At 45.9% G+C, this 25003-nt stretch overlaps 1 protein-coding gene and 3 gene segments (V, D, J or C); 3 read left to right on the forward strand and 1 right to left on the reverse strand.

Moving 5' to 3' along the window:
* Positions 1-4206: 4206 nt before the first annotated feature.
* On the reverse strand, positions 4207-6572 carry LOC117069726 (verprolin-like). Its single transcript, XM_033188181.1, has 2 exons — positions 5806-6572; positions 4207-4922 (listed from the first exon to the last, which is right to left on the reverse strand). Exons 1-2 carry the CDS (start codon positions 6440-6442, stop codon positions 4756-4758), a joined length of 804 nt encoding a protein of 267 aa, XP_033044072.1. The 5' UTR covers positions 6443-6572; the 3' UTR covers positions 4207-4755.
* Positions 6573-8514: 1942 nt separating this feature from the next.
* Positions 8515-9620, forward strand: LOC117069762. The segment is given in 2 exon segments: positions 8515-8611; positions 8695-9620. Coding segments are annotated over 2 exon segments (363 nt in total).
* Positions 9621-15430: 5810 nt separating this feature from the next.
* LOC117069761 lies at positions 15431-15966 on the forward strand. The segment is given in 2 exon segments: positions 15431-15566; positions 15650-15966. Coding segments are annotated over 2 exon segments (363 nt in total).
* Positions 15444-25003, forward strand: part of LOC117069611 — a 314331-nt gene continuing 304771 nt past the window's right edge. Inside the window, exon 1 of the V gene segment in view lies at positions 15444-15507.

Consider the following 25003-nt stretch of genomic DNA (forward strand, 5'->3'; position numbering starts at 1 on the left):
ACTAGCTATATTAGGGTTGTTCCCACTGGTCTTTTACCTAAATGATTGCTTCCAAAGTGCTTGGATTACTTCACTTAAGATAATTCTCTCCAGTTCCATCCATGTTGTCACAAATGACATGCTTTTCTTCTTTTTATGACTGAATAGAATTCCCTTGCATATATTTATGACATTTTCTTTATTCATTCATTTGTTGATGAAAACGGGTTGATTCTATATCTTTCCTATTGTGAATAGGGATGCAATAAACATTCCAAGTTTATGTGTATCTTTTATGTATTGATTTCTATTCCTTTGGATAGATAGGATGTGTACATGAAAAATCCAAAGAAATCTATAATTAACAAGCAAAGTAATTAGACACAAGATAGTATACACAAATCAAATGTATTTTGAAACAATAGCAACAATTAGAAAATCATTTTTTGAGACAGTATCTTACTCTGTCACCAAGGCTGGAGTGCAGTGGCACAGACTCACTGCAGCTTTGAACTCTTGGGCTCAAGCAGAGTCCTCCCACTTCAGCCTCCTCCCACCTCAGCTTCCTCCCACCTCAGCCTCCCCAGTAATTAGGATTACAGGCAGGTACTACCATGTTTGGCTATTTTTTTTTTTTTTTTTTGTAGAGATGGGATCTTCCTATGTTGCCTAGGCTGGTCTTGAACTCCTGGCCTCAAGTGATCTTCCTGCCTCAGCCTCCCATAGTGCTGGGATTACAGGAGTGAGCCACTGTACCTGGCCTGAAAATTAATTTTTAAATGACATCATTTACAATTGCATTAAAAATATCAAACACTTAGGAACTAGTGAAATGTGTGCAAGAAAACTATAAAAAAATTTGACATAAATTAAAGAGGAGTATCTCCAAATAAATAAAGAGATATTCCATGTTCATGGACTGAAAGTCTTTATACTGTAAAATATAAATTATTCCTCACATAATCTATAGAATCTAAGTAATACCATTCAACATCCCAGCAGGTATTTTTATGGAAATTAATCAGTTGATTCTAAAATTTATATGGAAATGCAAAAAGCTAAAAGAGCAAATATAATTTCAAAGAATAACAAAGAATATTTATAATACTAGATACCAAGACAGTAATTCAAACAGTATGATATGGACATGAGAATAAATAGACCAATGAAAGAGAATAGTTTTAGTGAACATACCTCTTTGGGAAACCACTTAGCAGAATCGGTTAACACTGAACATATGCACACCCTACATCCCCACAAGTCCCCTGTCTTCTAGGTACAGAATAATGCTCCCCCCAACATAAATATCTAGCTACAATGTAATTAGTATGTCTCCATACTAATCCCCAGAATCTATGCATACGTTACCATACATGGCAAACAAGAATTAAGGTTATAGGTAGAATTCAGTTGACCTGATCATCTGACTTTAAAATAGAGAAATGATCTGGGATTATTCAAGTGGCTGCAAACCTAATGAGATGAGTTCATAAAAAGGAAGGAAGAAGAACCTGTGAGAGGGGTTTGACCTACCCTTGCTGGTTACGAAAATAGTGGAAGGGGCCTCAAGCCAAGGCATGCAGGTGGCTTCTAGAAGCTGGGAATGGCCCTCATCCAGCAGGAAAATGGGAACCTCAGTCCTACAACCACATGGAATTAAATTCTGCCCACAGCCCAAATGGGCAGGAAATGATTCTCCCCTAGAACCTCCAGGAACAAACACAGCACTGCTGGTACCTTGATTTTAGACAATACTGGACTTCTGATCTGCAGAACTGTAAAAATTATAAATTTGTGTTCTTTTGAGGAACAAAGTTTGTAGTAATTTGTTACAACAGCAATTGAAAATGAATACAGCAGCAGAATAAACAAAAATAATGACATATGTCACTGCAGTCCACCCCCTTGGTTCCTGAACAAGCATGCCTATGTGCACATACACAAGCACATGCCTCTTCCCGTACAAAGAATTCCAAAATGACTGCGCATATTATAATGCAATGGTCCTTCTTTCAACCATAAAAACCCTCCTCTTCTTCCAATGGGAGATGGCCTAGAGTCAGATCCACACAGGTCATTCCGCAAGTCAAGGATCTGAGGATGCCATCCACCCCTCTGGGAAGGTATAACTGCAGTTTCATGATCTTGCAACTTCTAGGCTCCAGACAAATTTAACTATTACCAAGGTACCTCATCTAATCAAGGAGAGAAAACAATTTGAGCCAAAAAGATTAAAGAGAGTCTGATACAGTAACTGGTGGTCCCAACAACACGTTGTAGCCACCTGGGCAATGAGGAAGGGAGACCCTTGGTCAGATGGACAGTTTGGCTGATGCAGGTTCTGTCTGTGTGGAGGATGTGGTTTCTGCTCCCTTTTATTCTCTGTGGCCCTGCCAGAGAGGAGCCTCATGAAGGGCTGTGGCAGCCATGAAAGCCCAGACTCTGAGGGTGGGGGTGAGGAGGCTGAGGTGGCCCAGGGGACGGCGGTCACAGGCTCCTGCATGCCAGACCAGGGCACTGTGCTGCAACATTCTCTCCAACATTGTGTTGATGCCTATCAATTGATTCTGGCTGTAAACAAGCATTTCCCTCTGAATCTTGCCGTTCTTCCTGCCCTGTCTCTAGGCCTTTAGTCCATGACTTCTGTCCCTGCCTCCTCTCTGGCTCCAAGCAGTGGGAACAGAGAGCTGAGGTAGCACCAACAGCCCCAGGAACTCTGCTCAGCCCCCAAGCCATGGAGAAGTGAGAACTTGCACCAGGAGCAAACACAGCAAAAGGGGTTTGTGAGGGTGCAGGATTCTCTGCTCCCCCATCCTGATTTACAGAACCCCAGTTTGATAGTTCCCTGCCCAACTTTGTCTTGGGGAAAGGAATTCAGATTTACAGTTCAAAAAGACGATTGTGGGACTGTAAGTGGCCCTGGTCCCTGGCCCCAGGAAGTGAGCACATCTTTACAATCTCAATACACCTTTCCAGCTGGTGGCTGTCTGCTGTCATATTAGGACTGAAGCCACATTTGTCTGTCTTGCATTGCCTCACCGATGGCCTCAATAAACAGCCAACGCTCCCTAACACAGCGATGGCTTTCTACCAAGAATGCTAGACACCAAGCCATGACACCTTTGCTAAGTAATGAACACTGCATAATTTTAGATAAAGTTTTAGATAAGTCCAAGACTCGTGGATATACCCTAATCGAAACATAAAATAAAGCTCACATCCAGATTCATTTTAGCTCACATCCAGATTCACTGATCATTACTAGATCATACTTCATCATTACTAGGAATTTTCCTTGTTACAAAGTCCAAAGAAAAGGGCTCAGTTTGATATTCATATTATCTTACTTATCTATTTTCAAGATATAAGAAGAAAAAGGACTCCGGATGACACAAAAGAGACGGTCGTCATTATGAAACGTCATTTGAAGTCAGCGGCTCTAATAACGAAGACATAACTGGAGGAAATATTGTAAAGGGGGCAGAGATCCCCGCACAGCACTCCTCAGTTTGGAGAGATGGAAACTGAGGCCTGATCACAGTCCTCTTGCCAGGCTGTAGCAAAACGGAACCTAGAAGCAAAGTTTTCCATCCCTGGACCCAGTTACTGTCCTTAGTCAAAGCTCAGACTGAAATCCTTGCCTAGATTCGATTATGAAGAGAGTAAAGAAGAAGGAGGAGGAGCTTTAAGAGAGAAAAGCCTGGGAAGGGCCGATGGGACCTCCGTGGGATCGCTGAGGCTTGCTTGCCTCCTTTGGAGTCTCCAGCTGTGGCTGCCGAGGGGCTGCACCCAGGGACGCTGGAGAGGGGCGGCAGGGAGCTGAGGAGAGGTTCATCTCCAAACTCCACCCACTGCAGTTAAGAGTGTAGCGACTTGGTCTTAGAAAACCTGGGTCCTCTCTATTTTGAGGTCTGGAACAGCTGAAACAGTCTGGCTGCAAGACGGGTGCAGGACACAGATCTGCCCCACATCCACTTTTGTTCTTCACTATTCCAATTAACTTCATAAAACTTAAAGCAGGAATGTGTTGCTGACATGGCAATACTTGCATTTTGTGTTTGTTGTACTTTCTGAAGAAACTAGTTCCATTAATTTATTTTATTAATGTTTTTGTATGTCCTTCATTGTTTTCCATTTTATGAACACTAGGACCCATAAAAACAGAAGCATTTCTTGTTCCACATCCCGGTGCCAAGGTGAGCAGTTTCCAGCGCGAGTCAGGGGCCCTGGGAAGACTTCAACAAGCAGCTCTGGAAAACCAGGAGGCTCCACCCTGGAGAAGCCGCACCTCAGCTGCCACCCCAGTGTGGTGAGAGCAGGAGGCATTTCCATTATTTGTGTAACACCTCGCTCCCAAAAGCATCTGAAGCATTTAACACACGTGCACGCATCGGGCAGAATTAAGAGTAAATAAAGGCTCCTGGACGCTGACGTTCCCATCAGGGAGGCCTTCGTTTCCAGGGGTCGACGCGTGGGCGCTTCCTCCGTCCAAGCGCAGCGGGTATTTGCAAAACAACCGCAATGAGCTCTCCCAAGAGGGGTCTAAAGAAGGGCGCAGACCTCCCGCTGGAGGCGGTCCTGAGCGTCAGGGCTGGGCCGGCTCGAGGGCGGGTCCTCTCCACCCAGACCCCGCGGTCCCCTGTCTGCCCAGCGTCCCCGCTGCCCGCTCAGAGGGGCTCTGTGCTCCCAGAGGACGTGTCTCTCCCCACGCCTTGCGGACTTCCCCTCCCGGGGACCGCGCAGTTCTGCACTGACGCGGCGGGAGAAAGGAGCGGGTTAGGGTCTGCGCATTTTGTGGCTCGAAGGACACACGGAGGGAAGCGACCGCGCGTGGGAACAAGGACTTCTCCCAACTCCTTCCAAGTGGGTCGTCCACGGACGCACCGGCTTTCCGAATTCGCCCCGTGTTGTCCCTGCTGGCCACTTGCTAGCTTCGCGCACACCTGCGGATGAGGAAACACTATTTGTCTGATCAGAGTCCTCCAGGGGAACACCGTCCAGTTTTGAGCCTCCGCCCACCCCCAAAGGAAGACCGAGATTTGTGCCACGGTTCCTAATACCTAAGTGAGAGGCAGACACCCGGTGACCCCGGCAAAGGCGCGTCTTAGGCTCACCGGACGCTCCCCGAACCCGTCCCTCTGGCTGCCGAGCCCCCCGCGCCTTCCCGTTTCGGAAGGAGGCACGCGCAGACCCCTCGGGGTGTCCCGGCCCGGCGGCCGCGGGGGACGGCAGGTCCCGGTGGTCGCTCCAGGAAGAGGCGGGGCGCTGGGACCCCAGAGCTGGGGAGCCCGGGCTGGGAGCCGCGCGCGCCGGGACCCGCTGGCCGCCTTCCGCGTGAGGGTGGCCGCACCTTCCCGGGCGCCCGGCAGCCGCTCCCCCGGCCCGCGCCGACGGCCACCGCGTCCCCTTTGTGCGGCCGGGAGGGGAGCAGCCGCCTGCAGACACCATGCTGTCCACCGGGGGCAGCTACGCGGTCAAGACCAGGAAAAAGCCGGTGCGGAGGAGGTACGCGGGGCCGAGGGGGCGCGAGCGGCGCCTCTGGGGACCGAGCCTGGGATGGGGACCGCGTCGGGCAGTGGGGGCGGCCGGGCCCGGGGTGCGGAGAGGAAGGCGGGGGCACCCCTGCGTCCTCCGGCAGTCCCCGAGCCGGGCCTGTCCCCCAGTCCGCGGCCCTTCCTGGCAGCTCTGGCGGCGAATTCTGAGGCCCCCCGCGGCGCCCTGGCGCTCAGCTCCTGGGGAGCCTGGGGAGAAAGGATTTCGTTTTAAAGACACCCCACCCCTGAACCTGCCGCTGGGGATTTTTCACCTTGACAGTAAGTTCAACACCTCGTTCGGGCACTGGTCGGCCGGGGTCGCGCGCTTTCTGGAAAGGGCGTGCTGGGGTCTCCCGCGTTTTGTGATCTGCGCCCTCCAGGACACTGCGCCTCAAACCAGGGCTGGGTTTACAGGGTGTGCGCAGCGGCAGGGATGGAGGTCTCCGGGTCACGGAGGTGGAGTTGCGACGGGGAGGCCAAGTGGGCAGCCCCCACCTCAGGCACAGGGAAGGGGATGCGAGGCCCTGCGGGGTGGAGGACCCCGGCGGGTCAGGGTCCCCTCCGGGTCCCCAGGTCAGGCCCGAGCGAGCTGCGTGGAGATGGGGAAGGCAGCACCGCCGAGTTCGCTGCGGCCCCAGGGTTGGGCAGACGCTCTTAAAGGAAGAGCCCATCGGAAATCCGGTGTAGGACACAAATCCCTGAGTCTTCGTCCAGTGCCCAGAGGTTGGGTTGGGGCCTGGCAGAGGTTGTGCGAAACTCAGCCGCGATGGCTGCGGAGACCCCGCTGGCCTCAGAGCTCGGGTCCTGGAACCTTCCCGAGGGACGTGGCGACCCCGGGGAGAGCCCGGCTGCCCCGCGCGAGCTTCAAATGCAGAAAGCTGGTCCGCGTCCGAAAAACTTTCGAAAGATCTCAAGATATCAATTCTCATTCCATGTAATTTAAAAATACACAAAATGCCAGGAGAGGAGCCTGATAAAAAAAAAAGTGCAGATATGAAATGTCACACAAGTGTTAAATGAAATGTCCAGAAGAACGGACATCCAGGGAGTATGAAAGCAGACGGGGGTGGCGGGGGAGGATATCGGGGAGGGGGCAGCGGCTGCTAAGGGGAGACGGGTTTCCTAAGGGTGTTGTAGAACTCGCTATAGGTGATGGTTACACAGCACTGTGATTGCACCTACTGCCTTTCAATGGTGAAATTTGTCTGTGTATTTTACCACAATAAACAAAAGCTCATGAAACTTTTCATTAGGAGCACAGATATCTCAGAACTACACTCCTCAGGAGAAGTTTATTTTCCAGGGCAGTAGAACCAGTAATCATTGGATAACTGAAAAAGATGTTCAAAATGGGAAATTTTTAAGAATGTTGCAAATACCTTAAATATCTTATTTTAACTGAAAATATCAATGGCTATCAATTTGCTAGTCCTCTGATGCTGTGTGTGTGTGTGTGTGTGTGTGTGTGTGCGCATAAATCGCACCCACAAGGTACTGTCCTCAGTTTAAAGACACTTGCATCTCAATATGATCCTGACGTGTAGACTAATTCACCAGCAACTTTTTTTTTCTGCAGCCATACTGCGAGTCTTTCCAAAGCATCCATCATAGTTCACTAAGAAACAACACTTCACAGATGGCTCCAGCTGATCCCAGCCTCAAGTAGGATGCTTCCGATGGGACAGCTTTCCTCATGCACTGGATCCCTGATCATGTAAAGTTTCTCTACCCTGAGAATGAGACTGACCTTTCTCTCTTTAAAATGCAAAGTGAGCTCTCCAGATGGGGAGGCCGATGCTACACACGGAAGCCCTGCTGCTGCGTTTCTGTTGATGCTGATGATCACTGCTTAGCATGCACCTTGCTCAGGTCCTGCTGCTGTGTGTTTACATTGATGCTAACAGTCACTGCTTAGCATGCACCTTGCTCAGGTCCTGCTGCTGTGTGTTTACATTGATGCTAACAGTCACTGCTTAGCATGCACCTTGCTCAGGTCCTGCTGCTGTGTGTTTACGTTGATGCCGATGGACATTGTTTCACATGCACCTTACCTAGTTCATGGCCTGTGCAGTGACAAAGAGAAGACCTTTTGCTTCTGCACCCCAGGTACAATTCCTGTGAGCAACCTGGCAAATATTTTAGAAACTGTGTAGTTCGTGTTGCCTTGGCTTTTCATGTGAATCTTTTAAATGACGAGGAAATGAGAGTGGTTCACAAGAAAATGGAGCAGACACAGGGGATAGTTAAGGGCCTCCTCCAAGCAATGTGGGTATCACAAAATAAATGCTAAAAAATGAAAGAACTAAACAAGAAGGTGCTGGGGTTGATACAAAGACTTAGAACTACCAAGAGTTGGGAGCATTAATGGCGATCGCTTCAGGTCCATCAGCAATTCAGAGACCTAAACAAATATTCCCTATTTATGCCAAATTTGCAGACTGTAGAAATCTAGGAGACAAAATGACCAGGAAAAATGTGTGATTTGGCATGGGTGAAGGTCTGGCAAGTTAATCAAGTTGAGGATTGTTGAAGCCCTAGGGTGATCCTGCCTTTGCTGGGTGCCCAGACCATAGTCACACTCACAGGAAATTGCCAGGGAATAGAAAGTAGGTTTCTTTTCTATTTTTGGTAGTTCTTATTATCAGACATATGTGCATTTGAATTTTGTCTTCATAGCATTTCCTGTGTATGTTTCTCATTTTTTAAAACACACATGATTTCATCTAGATTTGCCACCTTCACAGGGTCACAGAGAAGGGTGGGAAGAAGGGAGGCCCTGGTCTGGGTCTTGTAGGACCATGGACAAGAGTGGGGAGGGACAAGAGGAGGTTGTAAGAAATTATTCTGCTCCTCCCAGGAGGCTCAGGCCAGCCTTTTTTCTGCAATGGCAGTTCTGGGTTGTAAACCATGTAGACTCTTCCCTTCGGGCCAGGGTGGAAACTATGTAAATTCAAGGGGGACCTCCCCACTTAAACCCGGGGCTCTCCTCCACAGTGAGTCTCCTGCACCACCAGCTGGGATCTCAGTGCTTCCTTTTCTGTCCTCCTCCAGGATGGGGTCCACCGTCATCCTCGCCCTCTTCCTGGCTGTTCTCCAAGGTCAGTTCTGCCCAGGGGTTGAGGTCACGGAGAAAAATGGGCAGAAGGCAGCCCCTGATGCAAATTTTGTGTCTCCCACACAGGAGTCTGTGCCGAGGTGCAGCTGGTGCAGTCTGCAGCAGAGGTGAAAAGGCCCGGGGAGTCTCTGAGGCTCTCCTGTAGGACTTCTGGATACAGCTTTACCAGCTACTGGATCAGCTGGTTGCGCCAGATGCCCGGGAAAGAACTGGAGTGGATGGGGAGCATCTATCCTGGGAACTCTGATACCAGATACAACCCGTCCTTCCAAGGCCAGGTCACCATCTCAGCCGACAGCTCCACCAGCACCGTCTACCTGCAGTGGAGCAGCCTGACGGCCTCGGACTCCGCCACGTATTATTGTGCAAGAGGGACCATCTAAAACCCTCCACGGTGCAGGTGCAGAGTGAGGTGCCAGAGACACCCTCCCCAGGCACCTCTCTATTCATCCGGGGAGGAAACACTGGCTGTCTGTGTCCTCAGGAGCCAGAACCAGAGAACAACGTGGGTGGGTTCCCAGCCCCTAAGGCAACTCGATGGGAGACCTGACCGGGGAGGTGAATTCTCTGAGGGGGCTCTTGTGTGTTCTACAAGGTTGTTCATGGTGTATATTACATGGTTAACATCCAAAGGCTGTCTAATAGGCACCTCTTCAATATGATAGCCTTTTAATTAGTGAAAATTTAACACAGTTCATCATTGCTTGCTTGCCTTCCTCCTTCCTATCCACTCTCACTCCCTCCTTCTTTTATTTTCTACTTACTTTTCGAAAATCATTTAATCCCTTTTTGTACTATTACTCGGTTCTCTCGCTTTTTTTTTGTTTTCCTTTTAACAATATGCACTGAATAATTCATCTTTGTGCAAATTTGTAAGTATTTCGATGTAACAAAGACTTCCTTCATAAGTAAATTTCCTGTGAGTAATCTTGCAGATATTTTAGAACCTGTTTGATTAAGGATACATTAAAATAAATACATAAATTTTTAAAGACATACAACCTATCAAAACTGAACCACGAGAAATAAAAAATCTGGGATGGGCGTGGTTGCTCATATCTGTATTCCCAGCACTTTGGGAGGCCCATGCGGGTAGATTACCTCAGATCAGGAGTTCGAGATCAGCCTGACCAACATGGCAAAAACTTCGTGTCTACTAAAAATACACAAATCAGCTGGGCGTGGTGGTGTTCGCCCGCAGTCCCGGAGTCCTGGCTACTCGGGAGGCTGAGGTAGGAGAATGATTTGAACCTGGTGAGGCAGAGGTTGCAGAAAGCCAAAATTGAGCCACTACACTCCAGACTGGGTAACAGAGTGAGACTCCAGTTAAAAAAAAATCTGAATAGACCAATGAGTAAAGAGATCGAGTCAGTGATTTTTCAAACATCTCAAATCAAAGTCAAGAACTTCATGGATTCACTACTGGATTTTATTAAAATTTTTTTAAAAAGCTAGAATCTCTACTCAAATTTCCAACAAAATAAAGAGGAAGAAATGCATCCAAGCTTATTTTGGAAGGCCCTATTTCCAAAGCAAGGAAAAGACACTACAAGTAAATAAAATTACAGGCCAATATCCCTGATTATCATAGTTTCAAAAACTTATAAGTGATGAGATGACAAACAAAATTCAACAGCACACTAACAATAGAATTCACCATTATCAGGTGTGGTTTATTTCTAGGATGCAATGAAGTTTTAACCTACAAAAATAAAGGTGATATATTAAATTAAAACAATGAAGGACTAAAACTACGTGTCCATATCAATAGATTTAGAGTCACTGACAAAATCCACCACACTCTCATTATAAAGAATCTGAACAATTTATGCGTAAAATATATACCTCAACACAATAAAGACAGCATATAACAAACCCACATCTAACATACTCAATGGGGAAAATCCTCTAAGACTAGAAACTAGACAAGATCCTCGCCACCACTAATATTATTCAACATAGCACTGGGGGGTTTAGACAGAAGAGTTAGGCAAGAATAAAATACAGAAGTCATCCATATAGTAATGAATAAATTTAAAATATGTTTTGACTTATTATATGCTCTTATTTACAAAAAGTCCAAGAGACTCCAACAAAAGAAGTTGGAAATAATGAAGAGATTCAATAAATTTCCAGAATAAAAAAACAAACTAATATTTCAAGATGGCAGGTTAGAGGCATTGCTAGCATATCTCTTCCACTTGGAAGGACAAACTAATGTGGAGAGTTGAACATGGTGCACTTACTTTCAAGAGGCAATGAAGGAGCTGAACAGAAACACTGAAATAATCTACAAACTTTCCGAAAAAAGCAGGAAGCTGCAGCCTACACTGTGAGTCAGGTGAAGGGCTCTGAGTCCACAGAGTTCCAGGGGAGAGTTTGCCTCTGGAATACACAACCCCACCTGGGATCCTGAAAGTCTAGGCCTCAGGAGAAGGTCCTAATCTCACCCAGTGCCAGGACCCGCTGTGGAGGCTCATGGAATATAAAGTAGAAGCAGTGGCAGGAAGACCCTCGCACAAACCTGCAGATCTCCGTGCGGTCTGAGGGCCACTGTTTCCTGACGTTCTTCACAGAAGACCCTGGGGAGAACAACCAAAAATTTCAGGCAGTGGTCACAGGTTGAAAGAAGCTGTCAACAGGGGTGTGTGATATAACCTCAGGTGGGGATGAACTCCCTTAGCCAGGGCCTGGGCAGGGAAGAGTGAAAAGTGGGCTGCAAGGTCAGGAGCCGTGGGTGCAGGAGCTGGTGCCCGGCTTTGCAGCAGACAGGAAGGGGCATGGCATGAAACCCACGGCTGCAATCTCCATGGGGACAGTTATGACTCCTGCTATTTGCAGGTATTGATCACAGGCTGACTGGAACTCATCTCACTGCCGCCTGTGGAGCATCATGGGAGTGGATCTGCCTCACCAAGTGTGTGGGAACTGTGTGGGACTTACCACCACCTGCCACTCCCCACTCCCAGCACAAACTTCTGTGCAGCAGAGACAGCCGTGCTCCCCTCTGGAACATCAACCCAGGGTCCTGAGAGACACCCCTCTTCCCTACACCCACAGAGGCCGTTACTTGCCCTGCACAAGGATACTCAGAGCAGAGACTCACCTGGCCCAGCCCTGGCAGCTTAACACAAAGGATGGCATCTTTCCGAGCTACGTGGCCACACCCACTGCCTGAGAATCCATAGTAGCCCCTATTACTGGGCAACAAAAGCCAAGCAGAACCCCAACTGTTAATGCTGTAGCTGGTGCACTTTTGAAAGCACCACCTCCAAGTAGGAGGACAGTCAACAGTCCATCACAGTATCTCCTGATAGACTAACACTGCACCCAGAAAGGAGAAAATGACTGTGTGATCTTAGCTGTCACCATTGCCTTCAACACTCTAGATGACCAGGAGGTCCTGAGTCTGTTCATGTGAGCAGTTCATTACAGTTCATTACCGCTATAACCAGTTCATTACAGTTCATTACCACTATAACCAGCATTCAAGAAAGCCGGCACACAAAGGCTATCAATATTCAGGGAATTTCACAGAGTCGCCATCTCTCCTGCCACCTTCATCAGACCTGGTTCACTGCTCACTGCTGAAAAATTTGAGGACACAGCACACCACCGGATCCCTTACATACATTCCCCAACACCAGCCTGAAATGTGTGAACTTCACTGGGCAGCTAGACCTAGAGAAGCAGCAACACTCACAGTAGTATGGCTCCCAGGTTCTCTTCCTCCTAGGGGAAGGGAGTGCACCACATTGCAGGAACATCCTATGGGACAAGAGAATCTGGATGGCAGGCCTTGAACTCTAGATCCCTCCATTGGTGGGAAACTTCTTTGAGCAGAGGCACAGTTACAGTGCTGAGCTCAGCAGAGAAAGTCTTCAGCTCTGTCTCAACAGTCAGATAGCCCTGGTGCATGTGTAAAACTTGAAGAAGAGGAAGTCTTTCCCCTTGTACACCACTGTAGACAGACGTGGGGTCTCTCCCACAAGAGCTCAGCATGGGTGCAACTATAGACAGCATTTCTGGAACACATCGTGGTGACCGCATGCCCCCAAAAGAGCACTCTCCAGGTTCAGGCTTTCACCAGACACAGAGTCACAATTCCTCTGCATTTAACACTTCAACATTTGTACAGAGGAAAGGACATGCCTGTCTGATCTGAATAGCCAGAATCCTGGGACAGGAGTGTCTCTTAGAGCTGCATAACTTTCCTATAGGCCTGGCCAGAGAGCTGACGTGGCTCCAACCCTTCCCCCAGATAAGAGCTCAGTGTGACTCACTAAAAGCTCCTCCAGCCACCTCTGTCAAGGCTGGGACTTCACTTACCACCTGATTTAGCCACAACTGGTTTCTATCCAGGGACAAGCCCCCCAGTGGTCTGAAGCCTGAACCATCAAACCAGCAAAAAAATCACTGGGGGAAAATAAATAAATAGGTGAATGCCACAGAGGAATGAACTAAGGTTTGATAGAACTCAACCATTTGAACCGCACAGAAGACAGTGAACTTGCTCACACGCTGGTTAGATTTCTACTGCAACCAATGCATAGGAAAGCGATCATACAAACATTTTCCATAACCACAGAACTCTTACAGATTCTTCACCGCTCTAAGGACCAAAAACCAAATTAGGCTGCAATTAATTATAACCATTAAAGTCTCATTCTTAAGGGGAAAAATAAATTTAAAAACAAATAAAAGAAACAGTTTAAACAAACATCAATTCAATAATAATTAGAAGAAATAGTCTACCAAAATGAGAGGAAATGAGAAAAATAACTCAAGTAATATGGCAAAACAGGATGCTATAATGTCCCAAAAAGGTCACACTAGGTCTCCAGCAATAAACTTGAACCAAAATGAAGTCCTTAAAATACCAGATAAGAAATTCCGAATATTGATTATTACGCTACTCAAGAAGATATAACAAGAAGGTGAAAATCATCATAAACAAATGTATAAAAGCAGTTCAGAATATAAATACAAATTTTTAGAGAGACATAGATATAAAGAGAAACCAATCAGAACTTCTAAAAATAAAAGACAAAATTCAGGAAAATAGTAAGGGAATTACAAAACGCCATGGAAAGTTTTAGAAATGGACTAGAAAAAGTAGAAGAAAAAATATAACAATAGACTCGAAAAAGTACAAAAGTTAAAGTAAAAATATTAGATGACAAAAAGAAGAATAAAGCAGAAATAAGAAGAAAATAGTAGAAGAAGAGAAAAAGACTAGAGTATTTTTGAATTAATCAAATCAGAGAAAAATAAATTTAGAGAGAACCAAAAGAAGTAAACAAAGTCTCCAGGAAATACGGGTTTATGCAAAATGAGTAAACCTAAGCGTAATTGATGTTTCTGAAGAAGAAAAACAATAATACGTTTGGAAAACTTATTTGAGGGAAAAACCGAGACATACTGTCCTGGCCTGCCTAGAGACCTAGCTATCCAAATCCAAGAAGTTCAAAGAACTCCTGGGAAATATATTGAAAAACTGCCTTCACCAAGCTTATAGTCATCAGGCTACCAAAAGTCAACATGAAGGAAATCATTCCAAGAGCAGTAATACGAAACAAAACAAAGAACCCATCAGACTACTGGCAGACTTCTCAGCAGAAACCTCACAAGCCAGGTGGATGAAACTTCTGTCTTCAAGTTCTGTGAACAGGACAACTTTCAATCAAGAATTTTGTATCCTGCCAAACTTTGATACATCAGAAAGAAGTAAAGTCATTTTCAGAATCACCAGTGCTGAGGGAATTCATCACTACCTAACCAGCAGTACAAGAAATGCTAGAAGAAGTTGTAAACCTTGAAACTGTTGTACCCATTTAACATAAGTATTAAAAAATGAAAGAGCTAAACATGAAGGTGCTGGGGTTGACACAAAGACTTAGAACTACCAAGAGTTGGGAGCATTAATGGCGATCGCTTCAGGTCCATCAGCAATTCAGAGACCTAAACAAATACTCCCTATTTATGTCGAATTGGCAGAGTGTAAAGATCTAGAAGACAAAATGACCAGGAAAAATGTGTGATTTGGCATGGGTGAAGGTCTGGCAGGTTAATCAAGTTGAGGACTGTTGAAGCACTAGGGTGATCCTGTTTTTGCTGGGTGCCCAGACCATAGTCACACTCATGGGAAATTGCCAGCCAATAGAAAGTAGGTTTCTTTTCTATTTTTGGTAGTTCTCATTATCAGGCATATGTGCATTTGAATTTTGTCTTCATAGCATTTCCTGTGTATATTTCTCCTTTTTTAAAACACGCACGATTTCATCTAGATTTGCCACCTTCACAGGGTCACAGAGAAGGGTGGGAAGAAGGGAGGCCCTGGTCTGGGTCTTGTAGGACCGTGGACAAGAGTGGGGAGGGACAAGAGGAGGTTGTGAGAGACTGGCCGGGCGCGGTGGCTCACGCCTGGAATCCCAGCCCTTGGGGAGGCCGAGGCGGGTGGATCACCAGGTCAGGAGATCGAGACCGTCCTGGCTAACGCGGTGAACCCCCGTCTCTACGGAAAATACAAAAAAACTAGCCGGATGCGGTGGCGCTGGAGGCGGAGGCGGGAGAATGGCCTGAGCCTGGGGGCGGAGCTTGCAGTGGGCCCAGAATGCGCCACTCACCCCAGCCTGGGCCACAGAGCCAGGCTCCGTCTCCAAAAAAAAAAGAAAAGAAATTATTCTGCCTCTCCCAGGAGGCTCAGGCCAGCCTTTTTTGTGCAATTGCGGTTCTGGGTTGTAAACCATGTAGACTCTTCCCTTCGGGCCAGGGTGGAAACTATGCAAATTCAAGGGGGACCTCCCCACTTAAACCCAGGGCTCTCCTCCACAGTGAGTCTCCTGCACCACCAGCTGGGATCTCAGTGCTTCCTTTTCTGTCCTCCTCCAGGATGGGGTCCACTGTCATCCTCGCCCTCTTCCTGGCTGTTCTCCAAGGTCAGTTCTGCCCAGGGGTTGAGGTCACGGAGAAAAATGGGCAGAAGGCAGCCCCTGATGCAAATTTTGTGTCTCCCACACAGGAGTCTGTGCCGAGGTGCAGCTGGTGCAGTCTGCAGCAGAGGTGAAAAGGCCCGGGGAGTCTCCGAGGATCTCCTGTGTGATTACTGCATTCAGCTTTGGCAGACACTGGATCCACTGGCTGCGCCAGATGCCCGGGAAAGAACTGGAGTGGATGGGGAGCATCTATCCTGGGAACTCTGATACCAGATACAACCCGTCCTTCCAAGGCCAGGTCACCATCTCAGCCGACAGCTCCACCAGCACCCTCTACCTGCAGTGGAGCAGCCCGAACGCCTCGGACACCTCCATATATCATTGTGTACTAGAGACCATCTAAAACCCTCCACATGCAGGTGCAGAGTGAGGTGCCAGAGACACCCTCCCCAGGCACCTCTCTATTCATCCGGGGAGGAAACACTGGCTGTCTGTGTCCTCAGGAGCCAGAACCAGAGAACAACGTGGGTGGGTTCCCAGCCCCTAAGGCAACTCGATGGGAGACCTGACCGGGGAGGTGAATTCTCTGAGGGGGCTCTTGTGTGTTCTACAAGGTTGTTCATGGTGTATATTACATGGTTAACATCCAAAGGCTTTCTAATAGGCACCTCTTCAATATGACAGCCTTTTAATTAGTGAAAATTTAACACAGTTCATCATTGCTTGCTTGCCTTCCTCCCTCCTATCCACTCTCACTCCCTCCTCCTTTTATTTTCTGCTTACTTTTCGAAAATCATTTAATCCCTTTTTGTACTATTACTCGGTTCTCTTGCTTTTTTTTTGCTTTCCTTTTAATAATATGTACTGAATAATTCATCTTTGTGCAAATTTGTGAGTATTTCGATATAACAAAGACTTCCTTCATAAGTAGATTTCCTGTGAGTAATCTTGCAGATATTTTAGAACCTGCTTGATTAAGGATACATTAAAATAAATACATAAATTTTTAAAGACATACAACCTATCAAAACTGAACCACCGAGAAATAAAAAATCTGGGATGGGCGTGGTTGCTCATATCTATATTCCCAGCACTTTGGGAGGCCCATGCGGGTGGATTACCTCAGGTCAGGAGTTCAAGATCAGCCTGACCAACATGGAAAAACCCTGTCTCTACTAAAAATACACAAATCAGCTGGGCGTGGTGGTGTTCGCCTGCAGTCCTGGAGTCCTGGCTACTCGGGAGGCTGAGGTAGGAGAATGACTTGAACCTGGGAGGCAGAGGTTGCAGAAAGCCAAAATTGAGCCACTGCACTCCAGACTGGGCAACAGAGTGAGACTCCAGTTAAAAAAAAAATCTGAACAGACCAATGAGTAAAGAGATCAAGTCAGTGATTTTTCAAACATCTCAAATCAAAGTCAAGAACTTCATGGATTTTATTAAAATTTTTTTAAAAAGCTAGAATCTCTACTCAAATTTCCAACAAAATAAAGAGGAAGAAATGCATCCAAGCTTATTTTGGAAGGCCCTATTTCCAAAGCAAGGAAAAGACACTACAAGTAAATAAAATTACAGGCCAATATCCCTGATTATCATAGTTTCAAAAACTTATAAGTGATGAGATGACAAACAAAATTCAACAGCACACTAACAATAGAATTCACCATTATCAGGTGTGGTTTATTTCTAGGATGCAATGAAGTTTTAACCTGCAAAAATAAAGGTGATATATTAAATTAAAACATTGAAGGACTAAAATTATATGTCCATATCAATAGATTTAGAAAGAGTCGCTGACAAAATCAGCCACACTATCATTATAAAGAATCTGAACAAATTATGTATAAAATATATACCTCAACACAATAAAGACAACATGTAACAAACCCACATCTAACATTATACTCAATGGGGAAAATCTTATCTTCCTCTAAGACTGGAAACTAGACAAGATCCTCGCCACCACTAATATTATTCAACATAGCACTGGGGGGTTTAGACAGAAGAGTTAGGCAAAGATAAAATACAGAAGTCATCCATATAGTAATGAATAAATTTAAAATATGTTTTGACTTATCATATGCTCTTATTTATAAAAAGCCCAAGAGACTCCAACAAAAAAGGTTGTAAGTAATGAAGAGATTCAATAAATTTCCAGAATAAAAAAACAAACTAATATTTCAAGATGGCAGGTTAGAGGCATTGCTAGCATATCTCTTCCACTTGGAAGGACAAACTAATGTGGAGAGTTGAACATGGTGCACTTACTTTCAAGAGACAATGAAGGAGCTGAACAGAAACACTGAAATAATCTACAAACTTTCCGAAAAAAGCAGGAAGCTGCAGCCTACACTGTGAGTCAGGTGAAGGGCTCTGAGTCCACAGAGTTCCAGGGGAGAGTTTGCCTCTGGAATACACAACCCCACCTGGGATCCTGAAAGTCTAGACCTCAGGAGAAGGCCCTAACCTCACCCAGTGCCAGGACCCGCTGTGGAGGCTCATGGAATATAAAGTAGAAGCAGTGGCAGGAAGACCCTCGCACAAACCCGCAGATCTCCGTGCGGTCTGAGGGCCACCGTTTCCTAACGTTCTTCACAGAAGACCCTGGGGAGAACAGCAAAAAATTTCAGGCAGTGGTCACAGGTTGAAAGAAGCTGTCAACAGGGGTGTGTGATATAACCTCAGGTGGGGATGAACTCCCTTAGCCAGGGCCTGGGCAGGGAAGAGTGAAAAGTGGGCTGCAAGGTCAGGAGCCGTGGGTGCAGGAGCTGGTGCCCGGCTTTGCAGCAGACAGGAAGGGGCATGGCATGAAACCCACGGCTGCAATCTCCACGGGGACAGTTATGACTCCTGCTATTTGCAGGTATTGATCACAGGCTGACTGGAACTCATCTCACTGTTGCCTGTGGAGCATCATGGGAGTGGATCTGCCTCACCAAGTGTGTGGGAACTGTGTGGGGCTTACCACCACAGTAATACTCAAGTAACATGGCAAAACAGGGTGCTATAATGTCCCAAAAAGGTCACACTAGGTCTCCAGCAATAAACTTGAACCAAAATGAAGTCTTTAAAATACCAGATAAGAAATTCAGAATGTTGATTATTATGCTACTCAAGAAGATATAACAAGAAGGTGAAAATCATCATAAACAAATGTATAAAAGCAATTCAGAATATAAATACAAATTTTTAGAGAGACATAGATATAAAGAGAAACCAATCAGAACTTCTAAAAATAGAAGACAAAATTCAGGAAAATAGTAAGGGAATTACAAAACGCCATGGAAAGTTTTAGAAATAGACTAGAAAAAGTAGAAGAAAAAATATAACAATAGACTCGAAAAAGTACAAAAGTTAAAGTAAAAATATTAGATGACAAAAAGAAGAATAAAGCAGAAATAAGAAGAAAATAGTAGAAGAAGAGAAAAAGACTAGAGTATTTTTGAATTAATCAAATCAGAGAAAAATAAATTTAGAGAGAACCAAAAGAAGTAAACAAAGTCTCCAGGAAACACGGGTTTATGCAAAATGAGTAAACCTAAGCGTAATTGATGTTTCTGAAGAAGAAAAACAATCATACGTTTGGAAAACTTATTTGAGGGAAAAACCGAGACATACTGTCCTGGCCTGCCTAGAGACCTAGCTATCCAAATCCAAGAAGTTCAAAGAACTCCTGGGAAATATAGTGAAAAACTGCCTTCACCAAGCTTATAGTCATCAGGCTACCAAAAGTCAACATGAAGGAAATCATTCCAAGAGCAGTAATACGAAACAAAACAAAGAAACCCATCAGACTACTGGCAGACTTCTCAGCAGAAACCTCACAAGCCAGGTGGATGAAACTTCTGTCTTCAAGTTCTGTGAACAGGACAACTTTCAATCAAGAATTTTGTATCCTGCCAAACTTTGATACATCAGAAAGAAGTAAAGTCATTTTCAGAATCACCAGTGCTGAGGGAATTCATCACTACCTAACCAGCAGTACAAGAAATGCTAGAAGAAGTTGTAAACCTTGAAACTGTTGTATCCGAGCGAGTTAGACAAACGCCACACTTAGAGATGAATTTAAGAGTCCTTTATTAACTGGTGACGGGGAGACGACTAATGCTCAAAATTCTCTCGGCCCAAGGAAGTGGCTTGATTTTCTTTTATGCTTCGGGTTAGGAAGCGGAGGGAGCTCAGCTGCAACAAGTCTACAGAAGTAAAAACATTTTAAAAAGTTAAAAAGACAAATGGTTATAGAGAAACAAACAGTTCCAGGTGCAGGGGCTCTAAATCTTTCATAAGATGTTATATATGGGGGCTCTGCCGGACACAGACTCAAGGTTTTATGGTGTTATCTCTTGAGCAAAATCCTGGGAACTTCATACATTGCTTGCTTCAGTATCTTTTCAGTTAATTGGACTCTGATATGTTGAGAGTCTTACACAAGTTAACTCATTGAGGAAGGGAGTGGGTAAGGAGTCCTTGAACCCTTGCCAATGACGGAGCCAAATGGAGTTCATCCATCTGGCTTTCTCAGCTAAGGGGGAGCTTATTCACGTGGAAACAAGGCTAGGTGATTAGGGGAGAAGGGGAGAGTCTAAAAACAAAGTTAGTAAAAAGCAAGGTTAGGTATTACAAAACAAAAGCCCAATATACACATAAAAGGAACCTCTTAAGAGATTGAAACTCGCAGGGCATGTAAAACAATAACACAGTGGAAAAAAAAACCACTAGTTAAGAATAACATGGCAAAGAGAACAGTAACTCATATCTAAATATTCAATTGAATGTAAATGGCCTCAATGCTCCATATAAAAGATACACAATGGCAGAATGGATTAAAAAATCACCATGGAAATATCTGATGTCTTTAAAAGACTCCCCTAACACACAAGGATTTTCATAAACTCAAGGTAAAAGGGTGGAAGAAGGCATTTCACAAAAACGGAAACCAAGAGTGAGCAGGAGTAGCTATTCTGATATAAGACAAAACAGACTTCAAAGCAACAGTAAGAAAAAGACATAGATGATCACTATACAATTATAAAAGGATCAATTCAACAAGAAAATATTACAATTCTAAATTTATATGCACCAAACCCTAGAGGAACTAGATTCATAAAACAAGTACTATTAGAGCTAACAAAATGAGATAGACAGCAAAACAATCAGAGTGGGAGACTTTAATATAATCATGACAGCACCAGACAGATCTTCGAGACTGAAAGTCAACAGAGAAAAAATGCACGTAAAGAACTCACTGAAACAAATGAATGTAGCAGATATTTACAGAACATTCTGTCCAAGATCTGCAGAATAAACATTCCTGTAATCAGTACATACAAGATAGAACATATAATAGGTCACAAAACAAGTCTCAATGAATTTTTAAAACAATGAAATCATATCAAGTATCTTCTCAGACCACAGGAGAATAAAACTAAAAATGAACTCTCAAAGAAACCCTTACAACTGAACAAATACATAAAAATTAAGAAATCTGCTCCTGATTAATATCTGGGTTAACAATGGCATAGAGATGAAAATTTAAAAATTATTTTAATTAAATGGTAACAAGTTATTGAAACCTTAAGAACACAGCAAAAGCAGTGGTAAGAGGAAAATTCATAGTGCCTACTGCCTACATGAAAAAGCCCGAAAGAGCACAAGTTGTCAACCTAATGTTGAGGCAAGAACAAAGAAAAAATTAAAGACATAAAGAAATAGAAATTAAAAAAGAGACAGAAACAAGCTGCCTGTGTTAGGCTGACTCGTTTCAAAGGCAGTAACAGGCAAAGTTTCAATAATGTTATCTAAGGACCAGAGCTCAGAGCAATGTGCTCTGAAGACTCTCCCAGCACTCCCTCAACATAAGGATGTGAAGAGATAAGTTTTCCTATCTCTCCTTTAGTGTAAGTGAACTTAACCATCGAATCCCATCCCCTCTGCTATGTAAACTACACCTTGGTCCTTGCTCTGTAAGTTTTAGGAATTTCTGTTTTTCCTATAGTCAATGATTGCAGGTTCCTGCTTCTTCATCTAAGCAGTATAGCCTGAGCAGGTGTGGCCCGTAGCCAGCTAGAGGCCATGGTGGGGTCGCAGGATGAGTCTTTGTGAGACTCCTTTGAACTAAGCAGATAATGATCATCTGGGCTGCATAGTAAGGAGTATACTAAACCTGAGTTATAAGCCTTTGTTCGTTGGATTAAAGGCCTTTGTCTTGCCTCCATACATTCACATTCTTGCCACTTAGGAGAAGGTATATAAGCAAAACCTTGTCTTTGTTCGGGGCCCAGATTTTTGGACGTTGAGTCTGCTGGGATGGAGTGCACTCAGTGAAGATCCTCCTGCTATACCCCAAGGTCTCCCTTGCCCTCCTGATTTTCCACAACATTTCTTGCAAGCGAGCAGCCAGGAGGACGACAGACAACAGACTGGCTTTCTCCTTTGCCTGAGGGTCATTCTGTGACCCCAGGCGGCCTCCGAAGAACTTCAACCCGAGGAGAGACTGGCTCTCCCGGTCCCCGGCGCCCTCCCCTGACAGAGCAATGGAACCTGGAAAGGGTAACAGGATGATGATCCCAGAGGCAGTGCTACTGAACCACTGTCCAGTTTGGGGGCCCAAGACAGGACCCGTCCCATGAGGACAGAGGGGAGCCGATGTCCTCCCAGGGTGGAGAGAGGCTGGGGGGCGAGAGTGGTTCACTAATTCGGATAAAGCAGCCACCCCAACTGCAAGATACATGAGAGAGGCTGCTAAGTCGGTTAGGAAAGGGAACTGGGGGAGGGCAAGTGCGTGAAAGGGCCAGAAAGAGACAGTTCCAGGAGAGGCGCAGATCTCAGCATGGACCGTGTCCTCCCAGTGGAGTCTGGGGCCACCAGGGACAGTGGCGATGTGGCTAATGTGTGGTGGGATAAGGAATTCTCCTGGCCAGGAGGCAACTGAAAACTCCTGTAACAGGAGACGGTCTGGTTGGTCCGAAAAGATAGTCAGGATGAGTGTGCGTCACAGAGGGAGGAAATAGGAAGAAAATTGTTGAAACTCACTCCACTGGAATGTATGTTAAAGAATTTTAAGAAAGGTTTTGCAGGGGATTATGGAACTAAGCTGATCCCCCCAAAGGTTGAGAACTCTCTGTGAGTCAGAATGGCCTTCTTTTGGGGTCGGCTGGCCGGCCGAGAGTACTCTAGATAGGGAGGTGATTGGCCAGGTGTTTAAGGTGGTGATGGGGGTGGGAGAACAGCAAGGGTATCCAGATCAATTTCCCTACATCGATTCATGGCTCAATATTATACAAAATCAACCAGCATGGTTGCACCCCCCAGCAGCATATTGTAAGACACTTGTGGCCCCAGCAGCTGAACACAAAATGAAAGTAAAATCAGCCGTGCTGGCAGCTGCAGAGAAAAAGGGAAAGTCACAGGAAAGCCAAGATAAACCAGTTCTGCAGGCACCTCAGGAGGAAACAGAATTTCCTCTTCCACCTATGTTCCAGTCTACCCCGCTTTGCCGAGACCAGCTGCTCCCACTGCAGATTTAGTTGTTAGGCCAGCAGCTCCAGCCGCCCATGAGGAGTTAAATCTGGGTGGGTATACACCCCCAGCCTCACCCGAGAAGGAGGAATTGGAGCTGCAGAAAGTTAAGTGGAAAGGCCGGGAAGTCAGGCAGGCCATCTCAGGTCTGGCCGCACCTGAGTCCTGCAAATGCACCTCAGGGAGACGAGAGGACCTGTCTATTACGATGAGCATAGCCACATCCAGTGGGGAGAGTGAACTTTCATCCACCAGCCCTCTTCAACCACTGACCTCCTGAAATGGAAGCATGATACACCTTCCCAGACAGAAAAGCCACAGGCTCTCATAGACTTGATGCAGTCCCTTTTTCAGACACACAATCCAACCTGGCCAGATTGCAAACAGCTTCTTTCGACCCTGTTTAATATGGAGGAATGGCAGAGAGTGACACAGGCAGCCCTCCAGTGGCTAGAAGCTAATGCACCTGCAGACAGTTAAAGCCCATGCATATGCACAGGTTTCAGTTCCCTGAAACAGACCCCACCTGGGACCCAAACGATGAATCCCAGTGGCAGCACCTGCAGTGGCACTGAGAGGCAACCTTGCATGGGCTGAAGGATGTTGGGAGAGAAGCAGTTAATATAGGAAAAATCTTGAAGGTGCTCCAGGGAGCAGATGAGAGCCCAAACCAGTTTTATGACAGACTTTGTGAGGCATATCAGCTGTACACCCTGTTCAACCCTGAGACTACTGAGAATCAGCATGTGGTAAATACATCATTTGTAGGGCAGGCCCAGGGCAATGTCAGGCGAAAGTTGCAGAAGATGGAAGGTTTCACGGGTATGAATGCTACTCAGCTTATTGAGGTAGCCACCAAGGTGTGCATTAACCGAGATCAGGAGGCAAAGAGGGAGGCTGACTGAAGGCTTAAGAAGAAGGCTGATTTACTGGCAGCTGCCCGTACAGGAGAGGAAGCTGGTTTTGCAAGGGGATGCGGGCGTGGACGAGGGCATGGAATAGGCCAGACTGGATGGGGATCTGAGAGTCAGCTGAGACTAGAAAGAGATCACTGTTCGTGGTGCAAAAGGAAAGGACGCTGGAAGAACGAGTGTCCAGAGAATGGTAACAAGGAGAATGGTCAGGGCGGTGATGTGGGAAGGCCACCAGCAGGGGGCTGCCGCACCCGGGAGGAACCTGACACCGATCTGATGGGACTGGCTGGGGCTGAAGGATATGAGGACTAGGACAGACTGGGCTCTTTCTCATTGGACCCCCAAGAGCCTATGTTCAGATTAGAAGTGGGGACCAACTAGTGGACTTTATGGCAGATCCTGGGGCTGAGCACTTGGTAGTGACCCGACCTATAGGGTCGCCATCCAAGGACTGTGCAACTATTGTAGGAGCCACTGGAGTCTCAGAAAAGAGGCCTTTCTGTCAGTCAAAGAGGTATGTTAAAGGAGGACGAGGAGTCCAACATGAATTCCTATACCTCCCAAATTGCCCAGTTCCTTTGCTGGGAAGAGACTTGCTTCAAAAACTGCAGGCACAGGTTACATTTGGGCCACAAGGGGATGTAACTTTTTAAATCCAGCTTACCCAGAGGCTATGGTGTTAACCCTTACTGTCCCACAGGCTGAGGAATGGAGACTATGCAAGAAAGACCCCAGAACCAGCAGTAAATTAAATGCATGGGTTACTTACTAAAACTCCTAGAGTCTGGGCTGAAAGTAACCTGCCTGGACTGGCAGTCAATCAGGCACTAATTATAGTGGAGTTAAAACCAGGAGCAACTCTGGTTCAAGTCCATCAGTACTGCTCCTCCCTGAGGCCATACGGGGAGTCCACAAACACTTGGAGTGGTTTCACAAGCAGAGAACCATAGTCAAATGCCAGTCACTATGGAACACCCCTCTCTTGCCAGTGTGGAAGCTGTCTGGAGA

This window comes from Trachypithecus francoisi, unplaced genomic scaffold (assembly GCF_009764315.1).
Source record: "Trachypithecus francoisi isolate TF-2019V2 unplaced genomic scaffold, Tfra_2.0 Lachesis_group3, whole genome shotgun sequence".
Taxonomy (NCBI): Eukaryota; Metazoa; Chordata; class Mammalia; order Primates; family Cercopithecidae; genus Trachypithecus; species Trachypithecus francoisi.